General features: G+C 36.8%; 2 protein-coding genes across 2 annotated transcripts in view; both read left to right on the top strand.

The window, feature by feature from the left end:
- specc1 (sperm antigen with calponin homology and coiled-coil domains 1) overlaps positions 1–12,372 on the top strand; it is a 174,123-nt gene extending 161,751 nt beyond the window's left edge. Inside the window, exon 15 of the mRNA XM_016455778.1 lies at positions 11,695–12,372. Within this exon, the coding sequence (XP_016311264.1) occupies positions 11,695–11,784 (90 nt within the window). The 3' untranslated portion in view covers positions 11,785–12,372. The remainder of the gene's footprint in view (positions 1–11,694) is intronic.
- Positions 12,373–14,170: 1,798 nt separating this feature from the next.
- adora2b (adenosine A2b receptor) overlaps positions 14,171–14,904 on the top strand; it is a 10,351-nt gene continuing 9,617 nt past the window's right edge. Inside the window, exons 1-2 of the mRNA XM_016455756.1 lie at positions 14,171–14,186; positions 14,353–14,821. Coding sequence (XP_016311242.1) covers positions 14,502–14,821 — 320 coding nt within the window. The 5' untranslated portion in view covers positions 14,171–14,186; positions 14,353–14,501. The remainder of the gene's footprint in view (positions 14,187–14,352; positions 14,822–14,904) is intronic.

Here is a 14,904-nt window from a genome sequence, read left to right as displayed (position 1 = left end):
TTCTACTGAAGAAACAAAGTCACCTACATCTTGGATGCCCTGGGGGTAAGCAGATAAACATCAAATTTTAATTTTTGGGTGAACTATCCCTTTAAGAGAGCTGTGCATAAACAAATGCCTGCAAACCTCAATGAACTGAAGCAACATTGTGAATGATGTGAGAGACTGATAAAGTCATAAAGAAAAATTATTACTTCAAGTTATTGCTGCTAAAGTTGGTTCTACAAGCTGTTGAATCATGGTATACATGGCTTCTCCATTTTGGCTTTATTTTGGTTAAATAAATAAAAGTGTAATATGTAGTGTTGTTCTTCATCTGAGGTTGTATTTACCTAATTTCAAGACCAGATTATTTTTTGTTATTATGTCTTGACATGCAAAACCATAGAATTTATAGAGGGTGTGCTTTCTTTTTCACATGACTGTATGCTTTTTTTGCTAATTTCTTGGCTGCTTTGTGCAGAAGTAAGAATGCTAACTGTATCCTGTTTAATTTTGCATACATTTGGTTCCTTTATATGTGCTTCGAACTCAGTGTGTGTGCGGGATGCGGAGGTGATTTACGATTTACGGGATTCCCGCAAAATAGAAATATCTAAACATAAAATATCTAAAACAAATAAATCATCTATTGGCTGCATTGAAGCAATGCAGTGCTGAAATTTGTGTGTTCACGAATCCTCTCATTATAACACACGAATTGTAGACATTATGAAAGATTCATTATGCATATATTTATTGTGTTATAACAGAGCTTTGTGAGATTGCGATGAACTGAGATGTCTTTTTAGAGATTATAAATGCAGCGCTCTTTGCTGGCATTCTGCCATGCCAAACAATTCACGCAGCAGTAGCTTGCTTTAGTTAAAAATAACAGTGTTCTGTGAATGGTGATGCTTTAATAACAAATAGTTATCGGGAGCGTGTATGCTGGGATTTCATAAATTTCATGAAGAAATAAGGAGTAATCAGTAATTTGATTACATTTTCAGAGTAACTTGCCCAACACTGTTCAAACTTCATTTGTTTACTATTTGATTAATTCAGTCATTTGGGGTGATGGCTTTTTTTTGCAGTAAATGTCCAGTTAATATGGAGATTGTGGCTGCTGTTTAAACATATTACATCTCAATGTGTCTCAGAACACTTTTTGTTAGCCACTGACTGTTTAATTACTGACCTGAGACACAATATTTACAAAAAAAGGGTGCACAATATTTAGACTTGACACATCACTCAGCAGGTTATGTTTGTCCCTTTCAGCATGACTTAACCACAGACACAAAACAGAAACATGCAAAGAGGATTATATCATAAAGATCTGTATCTGAATGGCTGTGTATGGTTTTAAATTCCATGTTTTTGCCATTTGTGAATAATGGCTCTCACTGTGGTTCGCTGGAGTCCCAAAGCTTTAGAAATGGCTTTATAACCTTTTCCAGACTGATAGATCTCAATTACTTTCTTTCTCATTTGTTTCTGAATTTCTTTGGATCTCGACATGATGTCTAGCTTTTGAGGATCTTTTGGTCTACTTCACTTTGTCAGGCAGGTCCTATTTAAGAGATTTATTGATTGCGAACAGGTGTGGCAGTAATCAGGCCTGGGTGTGGCTAAAGAAATTGAACTTAGGTGTGATAAACCACAGTTTTAACAGGGGGGCAAACACTTCTTCACACAGGGCCATGTAGTTTTGGATTTTGTTTTCCCTTAATAATAAAAACCTTCATTTAAAAACTGCATGTTGTGTTCACTTGTGTTATCTTTTACTAATATTTAAATTTGTTTGATCTGAAACATTAAAGTGTGACAAACATGCAAAAAAATAAGAAATCAGGAAGGGGGCCAACACTTTTTCACACCACTGTATATATATATATATACACACATGACTACAGTCATGTGAAAAGGTTAGGGCACCCTATTGAATTCTACAGTTTTCTGTATCAGGACATAATAAAACATTATTTTGTCCTTGGCAGGTCTTAAAATTCGGAAAATAAAACCTCAGATGAACAACAAAACATGACATATTGTACTGTGTCATTATTTATTTAACAAAAACCATGTGTGACAATGTTAGGACACCCCTACTGTTAACATAGGAATTAAGAGGGTAAGTAGCGGACAAGCACTGCTAATCAAATGCCTTTGATTAACTGATCATCAGCAAGTGTGAGCACCTCTATAAAAGCAGTATAAACGTTTTGGCAGTTTGCTGGTCTGGAGCCTTCAGGTGTATGTTAACACAATGCCAAGGAGGTAAGACATCAGCAATGATCTTAGAGAAGCAATTGTTGCTGCCATCAATCTGAGAAGATTAAAATTGTCTTTTCCAAACAATTTGAAGTCCATCATTCTACAGTGAGGAAGTTTATTCACAAGTGACACCAGACAAACAAACAGACACCAATCCTCCCAGGAGTGGACGTCCCAGCAAATTCACCCCAGGATCAGACCGTGTAATGCTCAGAGAAATGGCAGACAACCCAAGAACTTCACATCAGACTCTACAGGCCTCAGTTAACATGTTAAATGATAAAGTTAATTACAGTACAATTAGAAAAATATGGGACAAATATGGCATATTTGGAAGGGTTGCCAGAAGAAAGCTTCTTCTATCTAAAAAAAAACATGGCAGCACGGTTTAGGTTTGCAAAGTTGCATCTGAACAAATTCAAAAAACTTTATTATCTATCAACCAGTGATAGAAATTTGTCTTAGGTAAAAAGTCTCCACAGAGTCATTGTTCCAGACCTGGATACTTTTTGATTGAGTCTTGTGTGTTTTCAGTCTTTGTCTGTATTTTGGTAACAACATAACTACATTATGGTCTGAGAAGCCAAGAGGAGGGAGGGATTTAGAGACATAAGCACCAGGAACATTACCAAAACACAAGTCCAGCATTTTGTCCAGATGAGTTGGAATAGTGAAATATTGCTCTATCTATGGAAGCAAGGATCCGACATCACAACTGTTAAAATCTCCAAGCAGAAAGATAGGTTGATCAGCTGCTCTTGATACAGCATTATTATAACTGTCCGCAATACCATAAGACTTCTAGAACAATGACCTTGAACGGCTTGAACCTTTAACCCAACCGAACGGCTGAAAAGAAAAGAATAAAGCGGTTGCAATAGCCCAGTAAAAGTCCAGACCTCATCCTAACTGAAATCATGTGGTGAGAGCCGTGTATAAACAAATGCCCACAAACCTCAATAAACTGGAGCAACATTGTAAAGAAGAGTGGGCCAGAATTCTTCCAGAAAGATGTAAGAGACTGATAAAGTTATACAGAAAATGATTACTTCAAGTAATATCTGCTAAAAGTGGATCTACAGGCAATTGAATCATAGGGTGTCCCAACTTTGTCACACATGGCTTTTCCATCTTGGCTTTATTTTTGTTAAATAAATAATGATACAGTATTATACAGTGGGGAAAATATTTATTTGATCCCCTGCTGATTTTGTAAGTTTGCCCACTTACAAAGAAATGAAGGGTCTGTAATTTTTATGGTAGGTTTATTTTAACGTATAGAGACAGAATATCAACCCAAGCAAAACATGACTTGTACTTGATGCAGAAACCCTTGTTTGCAAGCACAGAGGTAAGACGTTTTTTGTAGTTGGTCACCAGGTTTGCACACATCTCAGGAGGGATTTTGATCCACTCCTCTTTACGATCCTCTCTAAATCCTTAAGGTTTCTTGGCTGTCGTTTGGCAACTCGAAGTTTCAGCTCCCTCCACAGATTTTCTATAGGATTGAGGTCTGGAGACTGGCTAGGCCACTCCATGACCTTAATGTGCTTCTTCTTGAGCCACTCTTTTGTTGCCTTGGCAGTATGTTTCGGGTCATTGTCATGCTGGAAAACCCATCCATGACCCATCTTCAGTGTTCTGGCTGAGGGAAGGAGGTTCTCGTCCAAGATTTTACAGTACATGGCCCCGTCCATTTGCCCCTCAATGCGGTGAAGTCATCCTGTACTCTTAGCAGAAAAACAGCCCCGAAGCATAATGTTTCCACCTCCGTGCTTGACTGTAGGGATGTATTCTTGGGGTCATATGCTGCATTCACGCCATATCGTAATTACCGTAATTCCGAGATGACAACACGTGACATTCTACTCGGAGCTGTTCACGTCCTCGGACTCAGAATTATGCTTTTCTATAGCAACACTATCAATGCCTAAACAGAGCCTGCGGTGGTCATGTGGTACAGCGGTCACATGGTACAAGTCGTAACTCTCAGAAAACTCCCAGTTCACAAGTTGTAATTACGAGTTCTAAAAGGACGTGAACGCTTTTTACAAGTTACATTAGGAGTAACTTGTTAAAGTGGCAGGACTAATCTGTGTTCCACATGGGCACATAACCAATCTGTGGGAGCCAGAATTCTTGCTGGTTGGTAGGGGATCAAGGTCATGAAACTCTAGATGGCGCATTCTGACGGGGTGTTAACGTAACTGATGATATTCAGAGAGTTAAACGACTTGACACAAGCTGATTGGTTCATGCTGCATATGCAGCCAATGAGCTTACTGCCTTGCATTTATATGGCTGGCTAGCATTCACTAGAGATTCCTGCAGCGCACTTTCAGAGTTTCTCTAAAACTAAACAGCTAAGATAAGTAAATGGTCTTCACTCTGATTCAGTGGATTATTGCGTTCGTCAGATTCACATTTTTAAACTAGAAAAAATACAAGTTGTAAAACTATGCGCAGGTTATTCGCGTGAGGAGTAATTACTATGCATGTCTTGTTCATATAACAGCAGTAGCATTAGCAGCAGCAGCAAGCAGTTTTTCTAGTTAATGTATGTGAGAATACAACGTCAAGCATCGCAGATTTAGAACAGTAAAGTGAATTGGGGATTACCTTATTTGCCCGAAATCTCCAATGCTTTTGATATCTTCTGTGGGCATTCATTTCCACATTAACCGTGAACGGATCGCTTTCAGATGCACACCTCACTAGTGGGGTGTATTCAGTATTCAGATTGCTAGTTTAGTGAATTTTAATAGCAGCAGCACACATAACAAAATTCAGACACAATGTTAGAAATATTAGCAGCAGTCTGCATGGCAATCCAATTATCATCGTTGCTTATATAGCAGCGGCAACAGAGAGTACATTTAGTTGCATGAAATTTCAGTGATAAGATAACGCTTGGATGATAGTGAACTTTTTAGGTGAAATAGGCATTTTATTACTTTGCTATTCAATTTAACAGGGTTTATAGAACTCTTCAAAGCGAAATAAGCATTCATTGGTTGTTTTGGTTATTTATAAAGGGTATGGAAGAAAATGAATGACAAATGTCTTTGAAACAAAAATGCATGTTGAATTGCACTAACTGAAAAAATAATGCATTGAATTAACAGCGCTTGCATTTTAATGCCTTGTATTTCCAGGGCTTGCATTTTTAGGTCCTGAAATTTAACATAGTTGTTTATTTAAGCTGTGAATATTTCAATTCAAATTATTTCACACACATTTTCATAATTACAATTTTAATAATTCATATTCACCTTCCAGAATTCACTTCCCAAATATTCAATCTGTTTAAAAATACGATGTATAATATTCGACCTGAAAATTTCGGTCCATTTTATTTCACTTTACAAATTTGCTTCCACAAATACGGTGGTTCAAATTCAGCAGAAAATTCGGCATTTCACATCCGGGAGCTGCAGGAATAGCAGTAGAGCACCGATGCATGATCTCCATCTGCTTTCAGTCGCTCACCAGCAGGTGGCACAAGCGGCTGTTGATGAAGACCAGAGCAACAGGTGGATTAAGTCATTCATTCACAAAAACTGATCTGCAGAAATGGAGCAAGCGGTAAGTAGAAGTTATGATTATCAGGGCCAGTATCAATATGCAGAAAAGCTGGTTGTGTTTACTTTTAATTCAACATCTTCTCTGTTACTCGTTTCCCTGTGTAGACTAGCCTACATGTAAGCAGCTTTCGCAAAGGAGATTATAATGCTATTTTACCCGACGCTGATGTACAGAACTAACATTACATCTGAGGAAGACATATATTGCTTTCGGTTGCTTAGTTTCCTTAATAGTTTCCTTAACTTTGTATCATGGCTTGTGTGACACTTTGCTGTAATACAGGAGCTTCCCTCATACGTCACACTCCAGGATTCCCCAACGACGCATAAGTGAATTAATACAGTGATATATACAGTGACACCAACAATACACCTAGGCTAGGCGGTTTTGAATTCCTTTTTTACGTTGATATAAAGTGGTTGCATATTGTTAAACTAATTACTAATGGTAGTGATATCTTTGTGACTGTCGACTCTGTAAATCAGTGGCAAGGGAAAGCGAATGTATGGTGAATATCGAACCTAAAACTAACTGTACGGCGCTAGAAAGGCGATTAGAAAGAAAATGCAGCGCGTTGCGTTCTTGTGACCTCATTTGCTAACCTGTATTTGGTTCGCATCATCAATAAAGTGTTTTCTGAGATCTGAGGTCTTCACTGTATTTATCACTTCACTGTATATATCACTGTATTAATTCACTTATGCGTCATTGGGGAATCCTGGAGTGTGACGTATGAGGCAAAGCGTCACACAAGCCATGATACAAAGTTAAGGAAACTAAGCAACCGAAAGCAATATATGTCTTCCTCAGATGTAATGTTAGTTCTGTACATCAGCGTCGGGTAAAATAGCATTATAATCTCCTTTGCGAAAGCTGCTTACATGTAGGCTAGTCTACACAGGGAAACGAGTAACAGAGAAGATGTTGAATTAAAAGTAAACACAACCAGCTTTTCTGCATATTGATACTGGCCCTGATAATCATAACTTCTACTTACCGCTTAATCCCTGAAAATACAAGGCATTAAAATGCAAGCACTGTTAATTCAATGCATTATTTTTTCAGTTAGTGCAATTCAACATGCTTTTTTGTTTCAAAAACATTTGTCATTCATTTTCTTCCATAAAAGGGGCAGTAGCAATTCTAAGTACTTCGCCTAGCTACTTATGGCTAATTTATGGATCTCTCAGCAGTTCAGTCTCTTGTGCAGTAGCAGCAGCTTGCATAGGCATTCAGTCATCGAGATTTTTCTCAGCAGCAACATGCACAGCATTTCTATGTTGCGAATTTTAATTCTGACACAATTAATATAAAAGCAGACAACTGCATTTAAATATAGTCACTATAGTGTCCTGCTCAAGACCATCTTGGAACGAGCCATGCCTTTAGCAATGATGTGTTCATACAATGCCAACATTATTGTTCTTAATATGCAATATAAATATTTTAAATTATCAAAATAAATGAGCAGCTGCTTTTGAGGCAGAATTAATACTGGGCATATGATACCGCAACTACAGTGATTTATTCTTTCGCCAAATATTTTGTTAGCTTATTAATAAGTTAAAGGTAAGTATTTCCATTGCAGTAATGTTGATGAACGTTAATGGGGGAAAAAAATAAAATAAAAATTACAACTCTTGAATGACAAATTTAAAACTATTTGCTCAGGCAGCCCGAGCCTGAGCCAGGTGGTTGCTGGGGTTTACTTCATCTATCAGCCTACAGTGTGATTCCTGTTTGTTAACGACACGCAGTGCGCGTTTCTACCTAGGTGAGTTTGAGCTATTGGCTCAGACACACATAGTTATTTAGGCCATTAGTTAAATAAACCTAAGGGTACAGCACCCAGGTTCACATTGTTAAGCCACTAGTTAATTTATCTGGGCTCCATTAGCCCAGAAACACATTTAACTCAGGTCACTAGTTTAAGCTATCTGGTCAACCGATCAGGTACACACAGCAATAGTTCACTAGCGTTAAGCCATTCGGCAAAGCCGGCCCAGGCTCACATAGATAGCAAACACACGGTCTCACGGCTCTCCGGAGCAGCAGCAGTACATATGTCTTTTGACAATAGATCTGCTTGTTCTGGGGGGGTTTACCTTTTTATTTCTTCTGCCTATAGAGATGATTTTAAGCATATTATTGTATAGCAGCAGCATACATATTTAATTGTTTTGTTTTCTTCTTCCAGCTTTGCTGGGGGGTTATTTTATATGCCATCTGTGCAGCAGCAGTATGTCTTAAATACTCACGGCACCGTATCGCCGTATGCATTGGCAGTAGCAAGTTCCTGTAATTGTAAACTGTTTATTGAGCCTTTAGACCAAAAAAGTAGATAAATATGTTATATGTTTAATATGGGTAACACTTTAGTATAGGAACCAATTCTCCCTATTAACTAGTTAGCATGCCTATTATTAACATATTGGCTGTTTATTAGTACTTATAAAGCACATATTTTGCACGACCATATTATAAATCCCTAATCCTACCCAATACCTAAACTTAACAATTACCTTACGAACTATAAATAAGCAGCAAATTAGTCGTTTATTGAACCAAAAGTCGTAGTTAATGGTTTGTTAATAGCAAGAATTGGACGTTAAAATAAAGTGAGACCAAAATATGTATGGATAATCAAATAAGTTGCTTCAGTCCAATAGGTGTTTATCTTGAAATATAAAGAACAATATAAAATATATTTTTACATTTACTTAATAAAAATCAGTAAAGATTTCTCAGCAAAAAGACATGAACAACCACGACCTGAAGGTGAAAGTTTTTCCAGTATAATAAAAGGTTCCTTTACTTGCTAAAAAAAAAAGTATAAACTAGTGTATATCAGACGTAAGAGGGCATGTAACAGACTATTTTTCTGGGATTTCTCAATAAAGTTTTTAACATTGATCATTTAAAGACCTTAGAATTTGTAAGCTTGTAAGCTTTATATGGTTAAGATCGAGTGTGGTGAGAAAGAGGCAAAGAGGCGTGTTTGGAAACAATGTGTCCAAATGCCTCACTGCCCTCTGTGGGCTTTTTAAAATGACCTGAACCGCATAAACACATTTCATTACACCAAATACACAAAATAATGTTCTTTTTAGCAGCATCATATGACCCCTTTAATGATTCTCCAGGTTCCAACACACCCATAGATACTATGACAGGAAAATGCCACAGTCAGGAGTTCACTTCACCCAACATACTGTAGACACAAGGAGGAAACTGTGATGTGAATATAAAGACAGTTAGTCAACATTAGCAAGCTGTTGTTTTCATAGAGATGGTACACACACAACTTGGAAGGTTCTTTTGGGTGAACTGTTCCTTTAAATCGGTGGTACTTGATGATTGTCAAGCCTATAATATAACCGCCTCAAAACATTTTCACACTCTACATATATATTATGTGCATGTCTCTGGTGGACTGGCTGAGAATTTGATAAATCCAGCTGAGATTTGTTATTAACTTTCTTACCACAGTGTGTGTGTGTGTGTGTGTGTGTGTGTGTGTGTGTGGATGTGATGTTGAACACATGATAATTGTGACCTCTTACTGGTTATGATGTTGAAGTGAAGGTCTTTGCCCTGCTGTCATCCCCAAATCTCCTCACAACAACATTAAGGAATGACTGTAAAATCCCACATCCAGCTGATTTGCTCTTTCTTAGAGGAGAATTGAATAGTTCATAGTCCATTCATGAACCTCTGGCGGTTCATGAATGGAATTTGTCTACCCTTGTCCTTTTGGGTTTTTAATTATATAGCCTAATGCATAATATATAATGTGTAAAGTGTGAGCTTGTTCCTTTAGTGCAATCAACTGCATATATCAAATGTACATTATGAGGAAGTTTCTTCAAATATAGGGACTTTTGGACCTGTGAACCTTTAGAAAATAAAACTTACTGTTTACTCTCTCACTAGTTTAACAATGTACAATGGTGTGTGTGCGTGTGAATACATGCATCCCAGGAGAACTCTGTTATTTATGTTATTTTTGTCATTTTGAACATCTCAAATGATGTACTGTGTTGTGTTTAATATAATTTTGTGATGGAAATTACATTTCAGACATTCCAAATCTGTTGTTCCCGAGTCCTTGCTGAGGATAATTTCATTATTTTAAATTCATACAATTCATAATATCTTCACTGTTTGTATAATGTTAACAATCTTACAGCTTGATTGCAAATGATGAGATTTTTGAAAATGAGAATTTGCTTAAAATTTATTCACCCTTAAGCCATCCAAGATGTAGATGAGTTTGTTTCTTCATTGGAACAGATTTGGAGAAATTTAGCTTTACATCACTTGCTCACCAATGGATCCTCTGCAGTGAATGGGTGCCGTCAGAATGAGAGTCCAAACAGCTGATAAAAACATCGCATTAATCCACACGACTCCAGTCCATCAATTAACCTCTTGTCAAGTTAAAAGCTGCATGTTTGTAAGAAACAAATACACCATTAAAGTGCTTTAAACTGTTGCTTCTGGCCAAAATAATCAATAATAATGCTTTCTTCAGTGTAAAAGTCCATCTTCTGTTTTTTTTTCTCTTGTAAACAGCACTTGATCTGTGCATATTTTCTGTTCTAATTCAGATGAGATGGCTTTTTCACTGGAGAAGACAATATTATGAATAGATGACTTATTTTAGCCAGAAGCAAAGATTTAAAGGTGGGGTAAGTGATTTCTGGTAGGCAATGTTGATATTTCAAATCACCAAAACAAACACGCCCCTACCCCAAAAGGGTCTCGCCCCTATTCGCCCCAACCCAGGCAACGATTATGGCGGAATCTGCTGTGCCAGCCGGCCGAGGGTATGATGTCATCAATAAGTGAAAGCAATGTGTGTTACTATGGTAATACAGGTCGAATGTGTTTTGGTAGTACTGTGTGTTTTAACGTGCATATATGTGTTTTAACAGCACATTAATATATGTTGTTCTGTGAAACAAAGCAAAACCAATGTTACTCACCTATCGAGAAGGGTCCTACTTCTTGCCTTATCGTAAGCATTCTTTTGTTCCGCAGACGTTTTCCTCTTTTGTTTTTTTATCCGCCATCTCTATCTTTCTGTCATCGCTCGGCTCGGCTAATGTCCATCCTGTGCACTGAGCGCTCTCTCTCTCCTCCACTTCATGAGTAGACATGCCCCTTACTGCTGATTGGCTACAAGTTTGTTTTGGTACTCGGCCCGACTCAGTTTTCTAAAGCGTTTTTTGAAAAAATACATACCCCTCCTTTAAAGTTAAAAACATCGTTATATTGGATTTATTACAAACATGTTTTTTTCTTCGTTTTTTCTTTACTGGAGTCACATGTTTTACTTTTGGATTATTGTGATGTTTTTATCAGTTGTTTGGACTGTCATTCTGACGGCACCCATTCACTCCCTCCATTGGATCAATTAGTGAGCAAGTGATGTAATGCTAAATTTGCCCAAATCTGTTCCAAAGAAGAGATAGCTTGATGGTGAGTACATTTTCAGCAAATTGTAATTTGTGAGTGAACTATTCTTTTAAGGCCAGAATGGTTTATTGGGGTGGAAATGGCAGCACTACTGTCAGAAAAACAGTTATTATGTACACAATAGATATTGAAATGGTTTGTGTTTATTATACTCCTTTTTCAAATCAACATCATTAATGAATAAATAATATTATTTATAATATCTTTAAGATGGATTTTTATAGTTCAGGAATACAAGACTAAGGCAAGGGTAAAATAATTAAATAAAACAAAATACAATGCATAAGTTCACATAGTTAAGAAGCATGCATGAAAATGTGTGAAAAAGTATTTCCTGCATGTAAACTTTTACATCTGCTCTCTCTGTAGGACATTGATGAGTTGATGCACACAGACCGACCGGACTGGCAAAGTGTCATGCAATATGTATCTCAGATCTATAAGTATTTTGAGACTTAATTTTTGACTGGAAGAAAGGAAGAGGAAGATGAAGACGAAGAGGAGGGCACAGAAGCACTTTTATTTGCCTGGTCCAGTTCTCCCTACAGTGTTTCTAAATACACAAACACACACAGTTCTGTAGTGTTCACACCAGTCAGGTTCTCTCTCTGAATACAACCAGCATATCATATTCAGTACAATAGTCATACACAAGCAAACACACAACTTCTCTTTTCCTTACAATTCGTGTGTCATATAGACCTAACTCAGTTTTTGAAGTTTGAAGTTGCTTGCAGAGTGTAGGTTTGCAATCTTGCACTGAAACTGGTATAGTTTTTTTAGTATGTTAAATTTTTGCTAAGAGTTGAAGTGCAGCTGCTAATCTTTATAGAGAGTATTATTACCCAAATCTATATATTGACATACTTATATATTGATATACTTATAAAGTATTTTTTAAATGTTAGTTTTCCCACAAATAATTTTGACTTGTAATATGTCTTGGTAAGACATCAAACCTTAGTGAACTTTGAATTTTGTGATGTTTTGTTGAAAAGTTGTAGTTTGTCACTTAGAGAGACAATAACCATCAAAAACTTTACAATGTCCCAATTGTTTAACTGACTTTTGTGCATGTACGTATTCCTTATTAACAAACACTACGATTATTTCTATATTACTCTAGTTAATTATTTCCTGAAAAAAAATGCCAGAAAGTCAATATCTGATTGAATATTATGAGACTGTTTCAAACAACCATTATTGATTCTTTAATGCTTTTTGTGCCTGTTTAAATTACATGGGATGTGTTTAAATTAAATATATTTTAAACAATGTTTAAAAAAAATATCAGTATTGGAAAAATACTCTCAAAGAAATGTGTTTAGGCTGGTCAGCAGTGTAATTTGTGCCAAATTCTAACAAGAACTCTGTTAATTCAAATGCATGGGCAACTGATAATAATTTCTCTCTCAACAGACGTAAAACATGTATACAAAAAAAACAGACTGCATCTGTGTTTTCAAATGTTTTCTTATTGGAAATGCTATTTATTGACTTCTTTGCTCTTAAATATTTAGATCGCAAAGGAATGTGTTTTTTTTTTCTATTTGAAACTTCAGTTCTGCTTCATGATAGAAGACTGTTAATTGATGATAATGGTAATAAAGGTTTGTGTCATCATATATATTGTTTGCTTGTTTTAATTAAAAAGCTACAGTCACCTTTATTAAAACAGAATAGAGAATCTCAGAGACAAATGTCATATTAATTCACAAAATGCTACTATTATTTCTCCTCCCATGTGGCAGAAGTGAAATTGGGCACTTTGACAATTTAGGAGTTATACTGGCTCCGTTTTTTATAGGTCTGCTGCAAACCCTTAAAATGATGTGCTGAAATGTGTGTGTGGCTAGAGATACACAGAGTCCACATCGTAAATCTTTGGCAATTACACAATATCGTCACTTCACGCTCCAAGATCCTCTCAGAAACACTACATGCTCGATTTTCAGAAAATCAGACTCTTTTGTACCAAACATCTATAGGCTAACACACAGATAAGTTCAATCAATGTCAAATGTCAATAAGGACAAAAATAGAATCCATCTTAAAGGGCAGATAAACAGATTTTACAGGGACTAATAAACATGGCAAATGTTTCCAACTTTTTCCAGTAAGAGTTTGCACTAAACCAAATGAACATCTGCAAATAATTTAGCGACTCCATTCATTTTATTTATTTTTAGGTAATTCATCATTTTCTTATACTACATTATTAAACTTTCATTATAATCATCATGAAACTTTGTTTAAACAATGATATTAAAGCCACTGATAGAATATTCGCCATTCAAATTCAACGCGCAAGAACTAAATGTCACCGTAAAATTTGCACACTGGAATTCTGATTGGTCATATATGCCTATTTGCATAATTATAATTGTATTTACAGAATGCAAGACCACAGAAGCTTTCTATCGGCTGCATTCTATTATAGCTATATATATCTCCCTCTCCATTTGTTTATCTAGCCTATATTAGTGTTTCAACTTATCTTACTATGATTTTACTTTAACGCCATTCTTAAATCTGCTTTCCAAGTATTACAGTTTGTTTAAGGAAAGACAAATCTAGTTTGGTTAGATAAATTCTTTATCATTTATTCTTCTTTATAGTAGTTGTCAGCGGACAATCCAAAATGTGTGTTTTATTTGAAATTGTTCATTAAAATCATTGGAGCTTGTGTGGCAGCGCATCGCTGGGCGTGGCGTCGAGCTGTGACGTACAGGCGGTTTTCCGTGCAGCTGCTTGAAAAGCCATGTGTTGCGCTCGCGGTGCGGCAGATTACTGCCCTGACGCGAATGCAAGCTAGTTTCAAGAGGAAAGTCAAACAATAAAAAAACAATTCTGAAATGAGGGTAAGTAACTCCACCTCATCAAAATGTAAATGTAAATGTTTATTCTCGTCAGTGGGAACTTCTAGAAGTGAGGAAAGAAACAACGCGTCTTTATTTGCCTCTAATGGTTTTGAATGATTCTCTTCAGAGGATGAATACAAATAACGTTGTTTGCTTAAATCAACAGATGGCCGTGTTGGCAAATCACAAACTTTGGAGATCCGTGGATTATTGCAAATCGGTTCTTTTACCACTGGACAAGCAGCACAGAGTGACGGACAGACTCATGCCATCCTAACTACGGTCTGAAGGTGTTTCTCAGTCAAGTGAGCAGCAATGGATTCGCTGTATATCGCTATTGAGCTGGTGATCGCCGTCCTGTCAATCGCCGGTAATGTGCTGGTGTGCTGGGCTGTGGCCATCAACTCCACTCTCAAGAACGCCACCAATTACTTTCTGGTGTCTCTAGCCGTGGCAGATATTCTGGTTGGATGTCTTGCCATTCCTTTTGCCATTACAATAAGCATTGGTCTGCACTCAGACTTTTACGGATGCCTTTTCCTGGCGTGTTTTGTTCTGGTACTGACTCAAAGTTCAATATTTAGTCTTCTGGCGGTTGCCATCGACAGATATCTGGCTGTAAAAATCCCCCTGAGGTGAGTTTTTCCGTTTATTAGCATTTCCTGTCCATTATCACTGAGCGATTCATTACTACCTATTATTTATGAGTCTTGGTTTT

This window comes from Sinocyclocheilus anshuiensis, unplaced genomic scaffold (genome assembly GCF_001515605.1).
Source record: "Sinocyclocheilus anshuiensis isolate Anshui unplaced genomic scaffold, SAMN03320099.WGS_v1.1 scaffold399, whole genome shotgun sequence".
NCBI lineage: Eukaryota > Metazoa > Chordata > Actinopteri > Cypriniformes > Cyprinidae > Sinocyclocheilus > Sinocyclocheilus anshuiensis.
The sequence above is the reverse complement of the archived record's forward strand: the minus strand, read 5'-3'. Positions and strand labels throughout refer to the sequence as shown.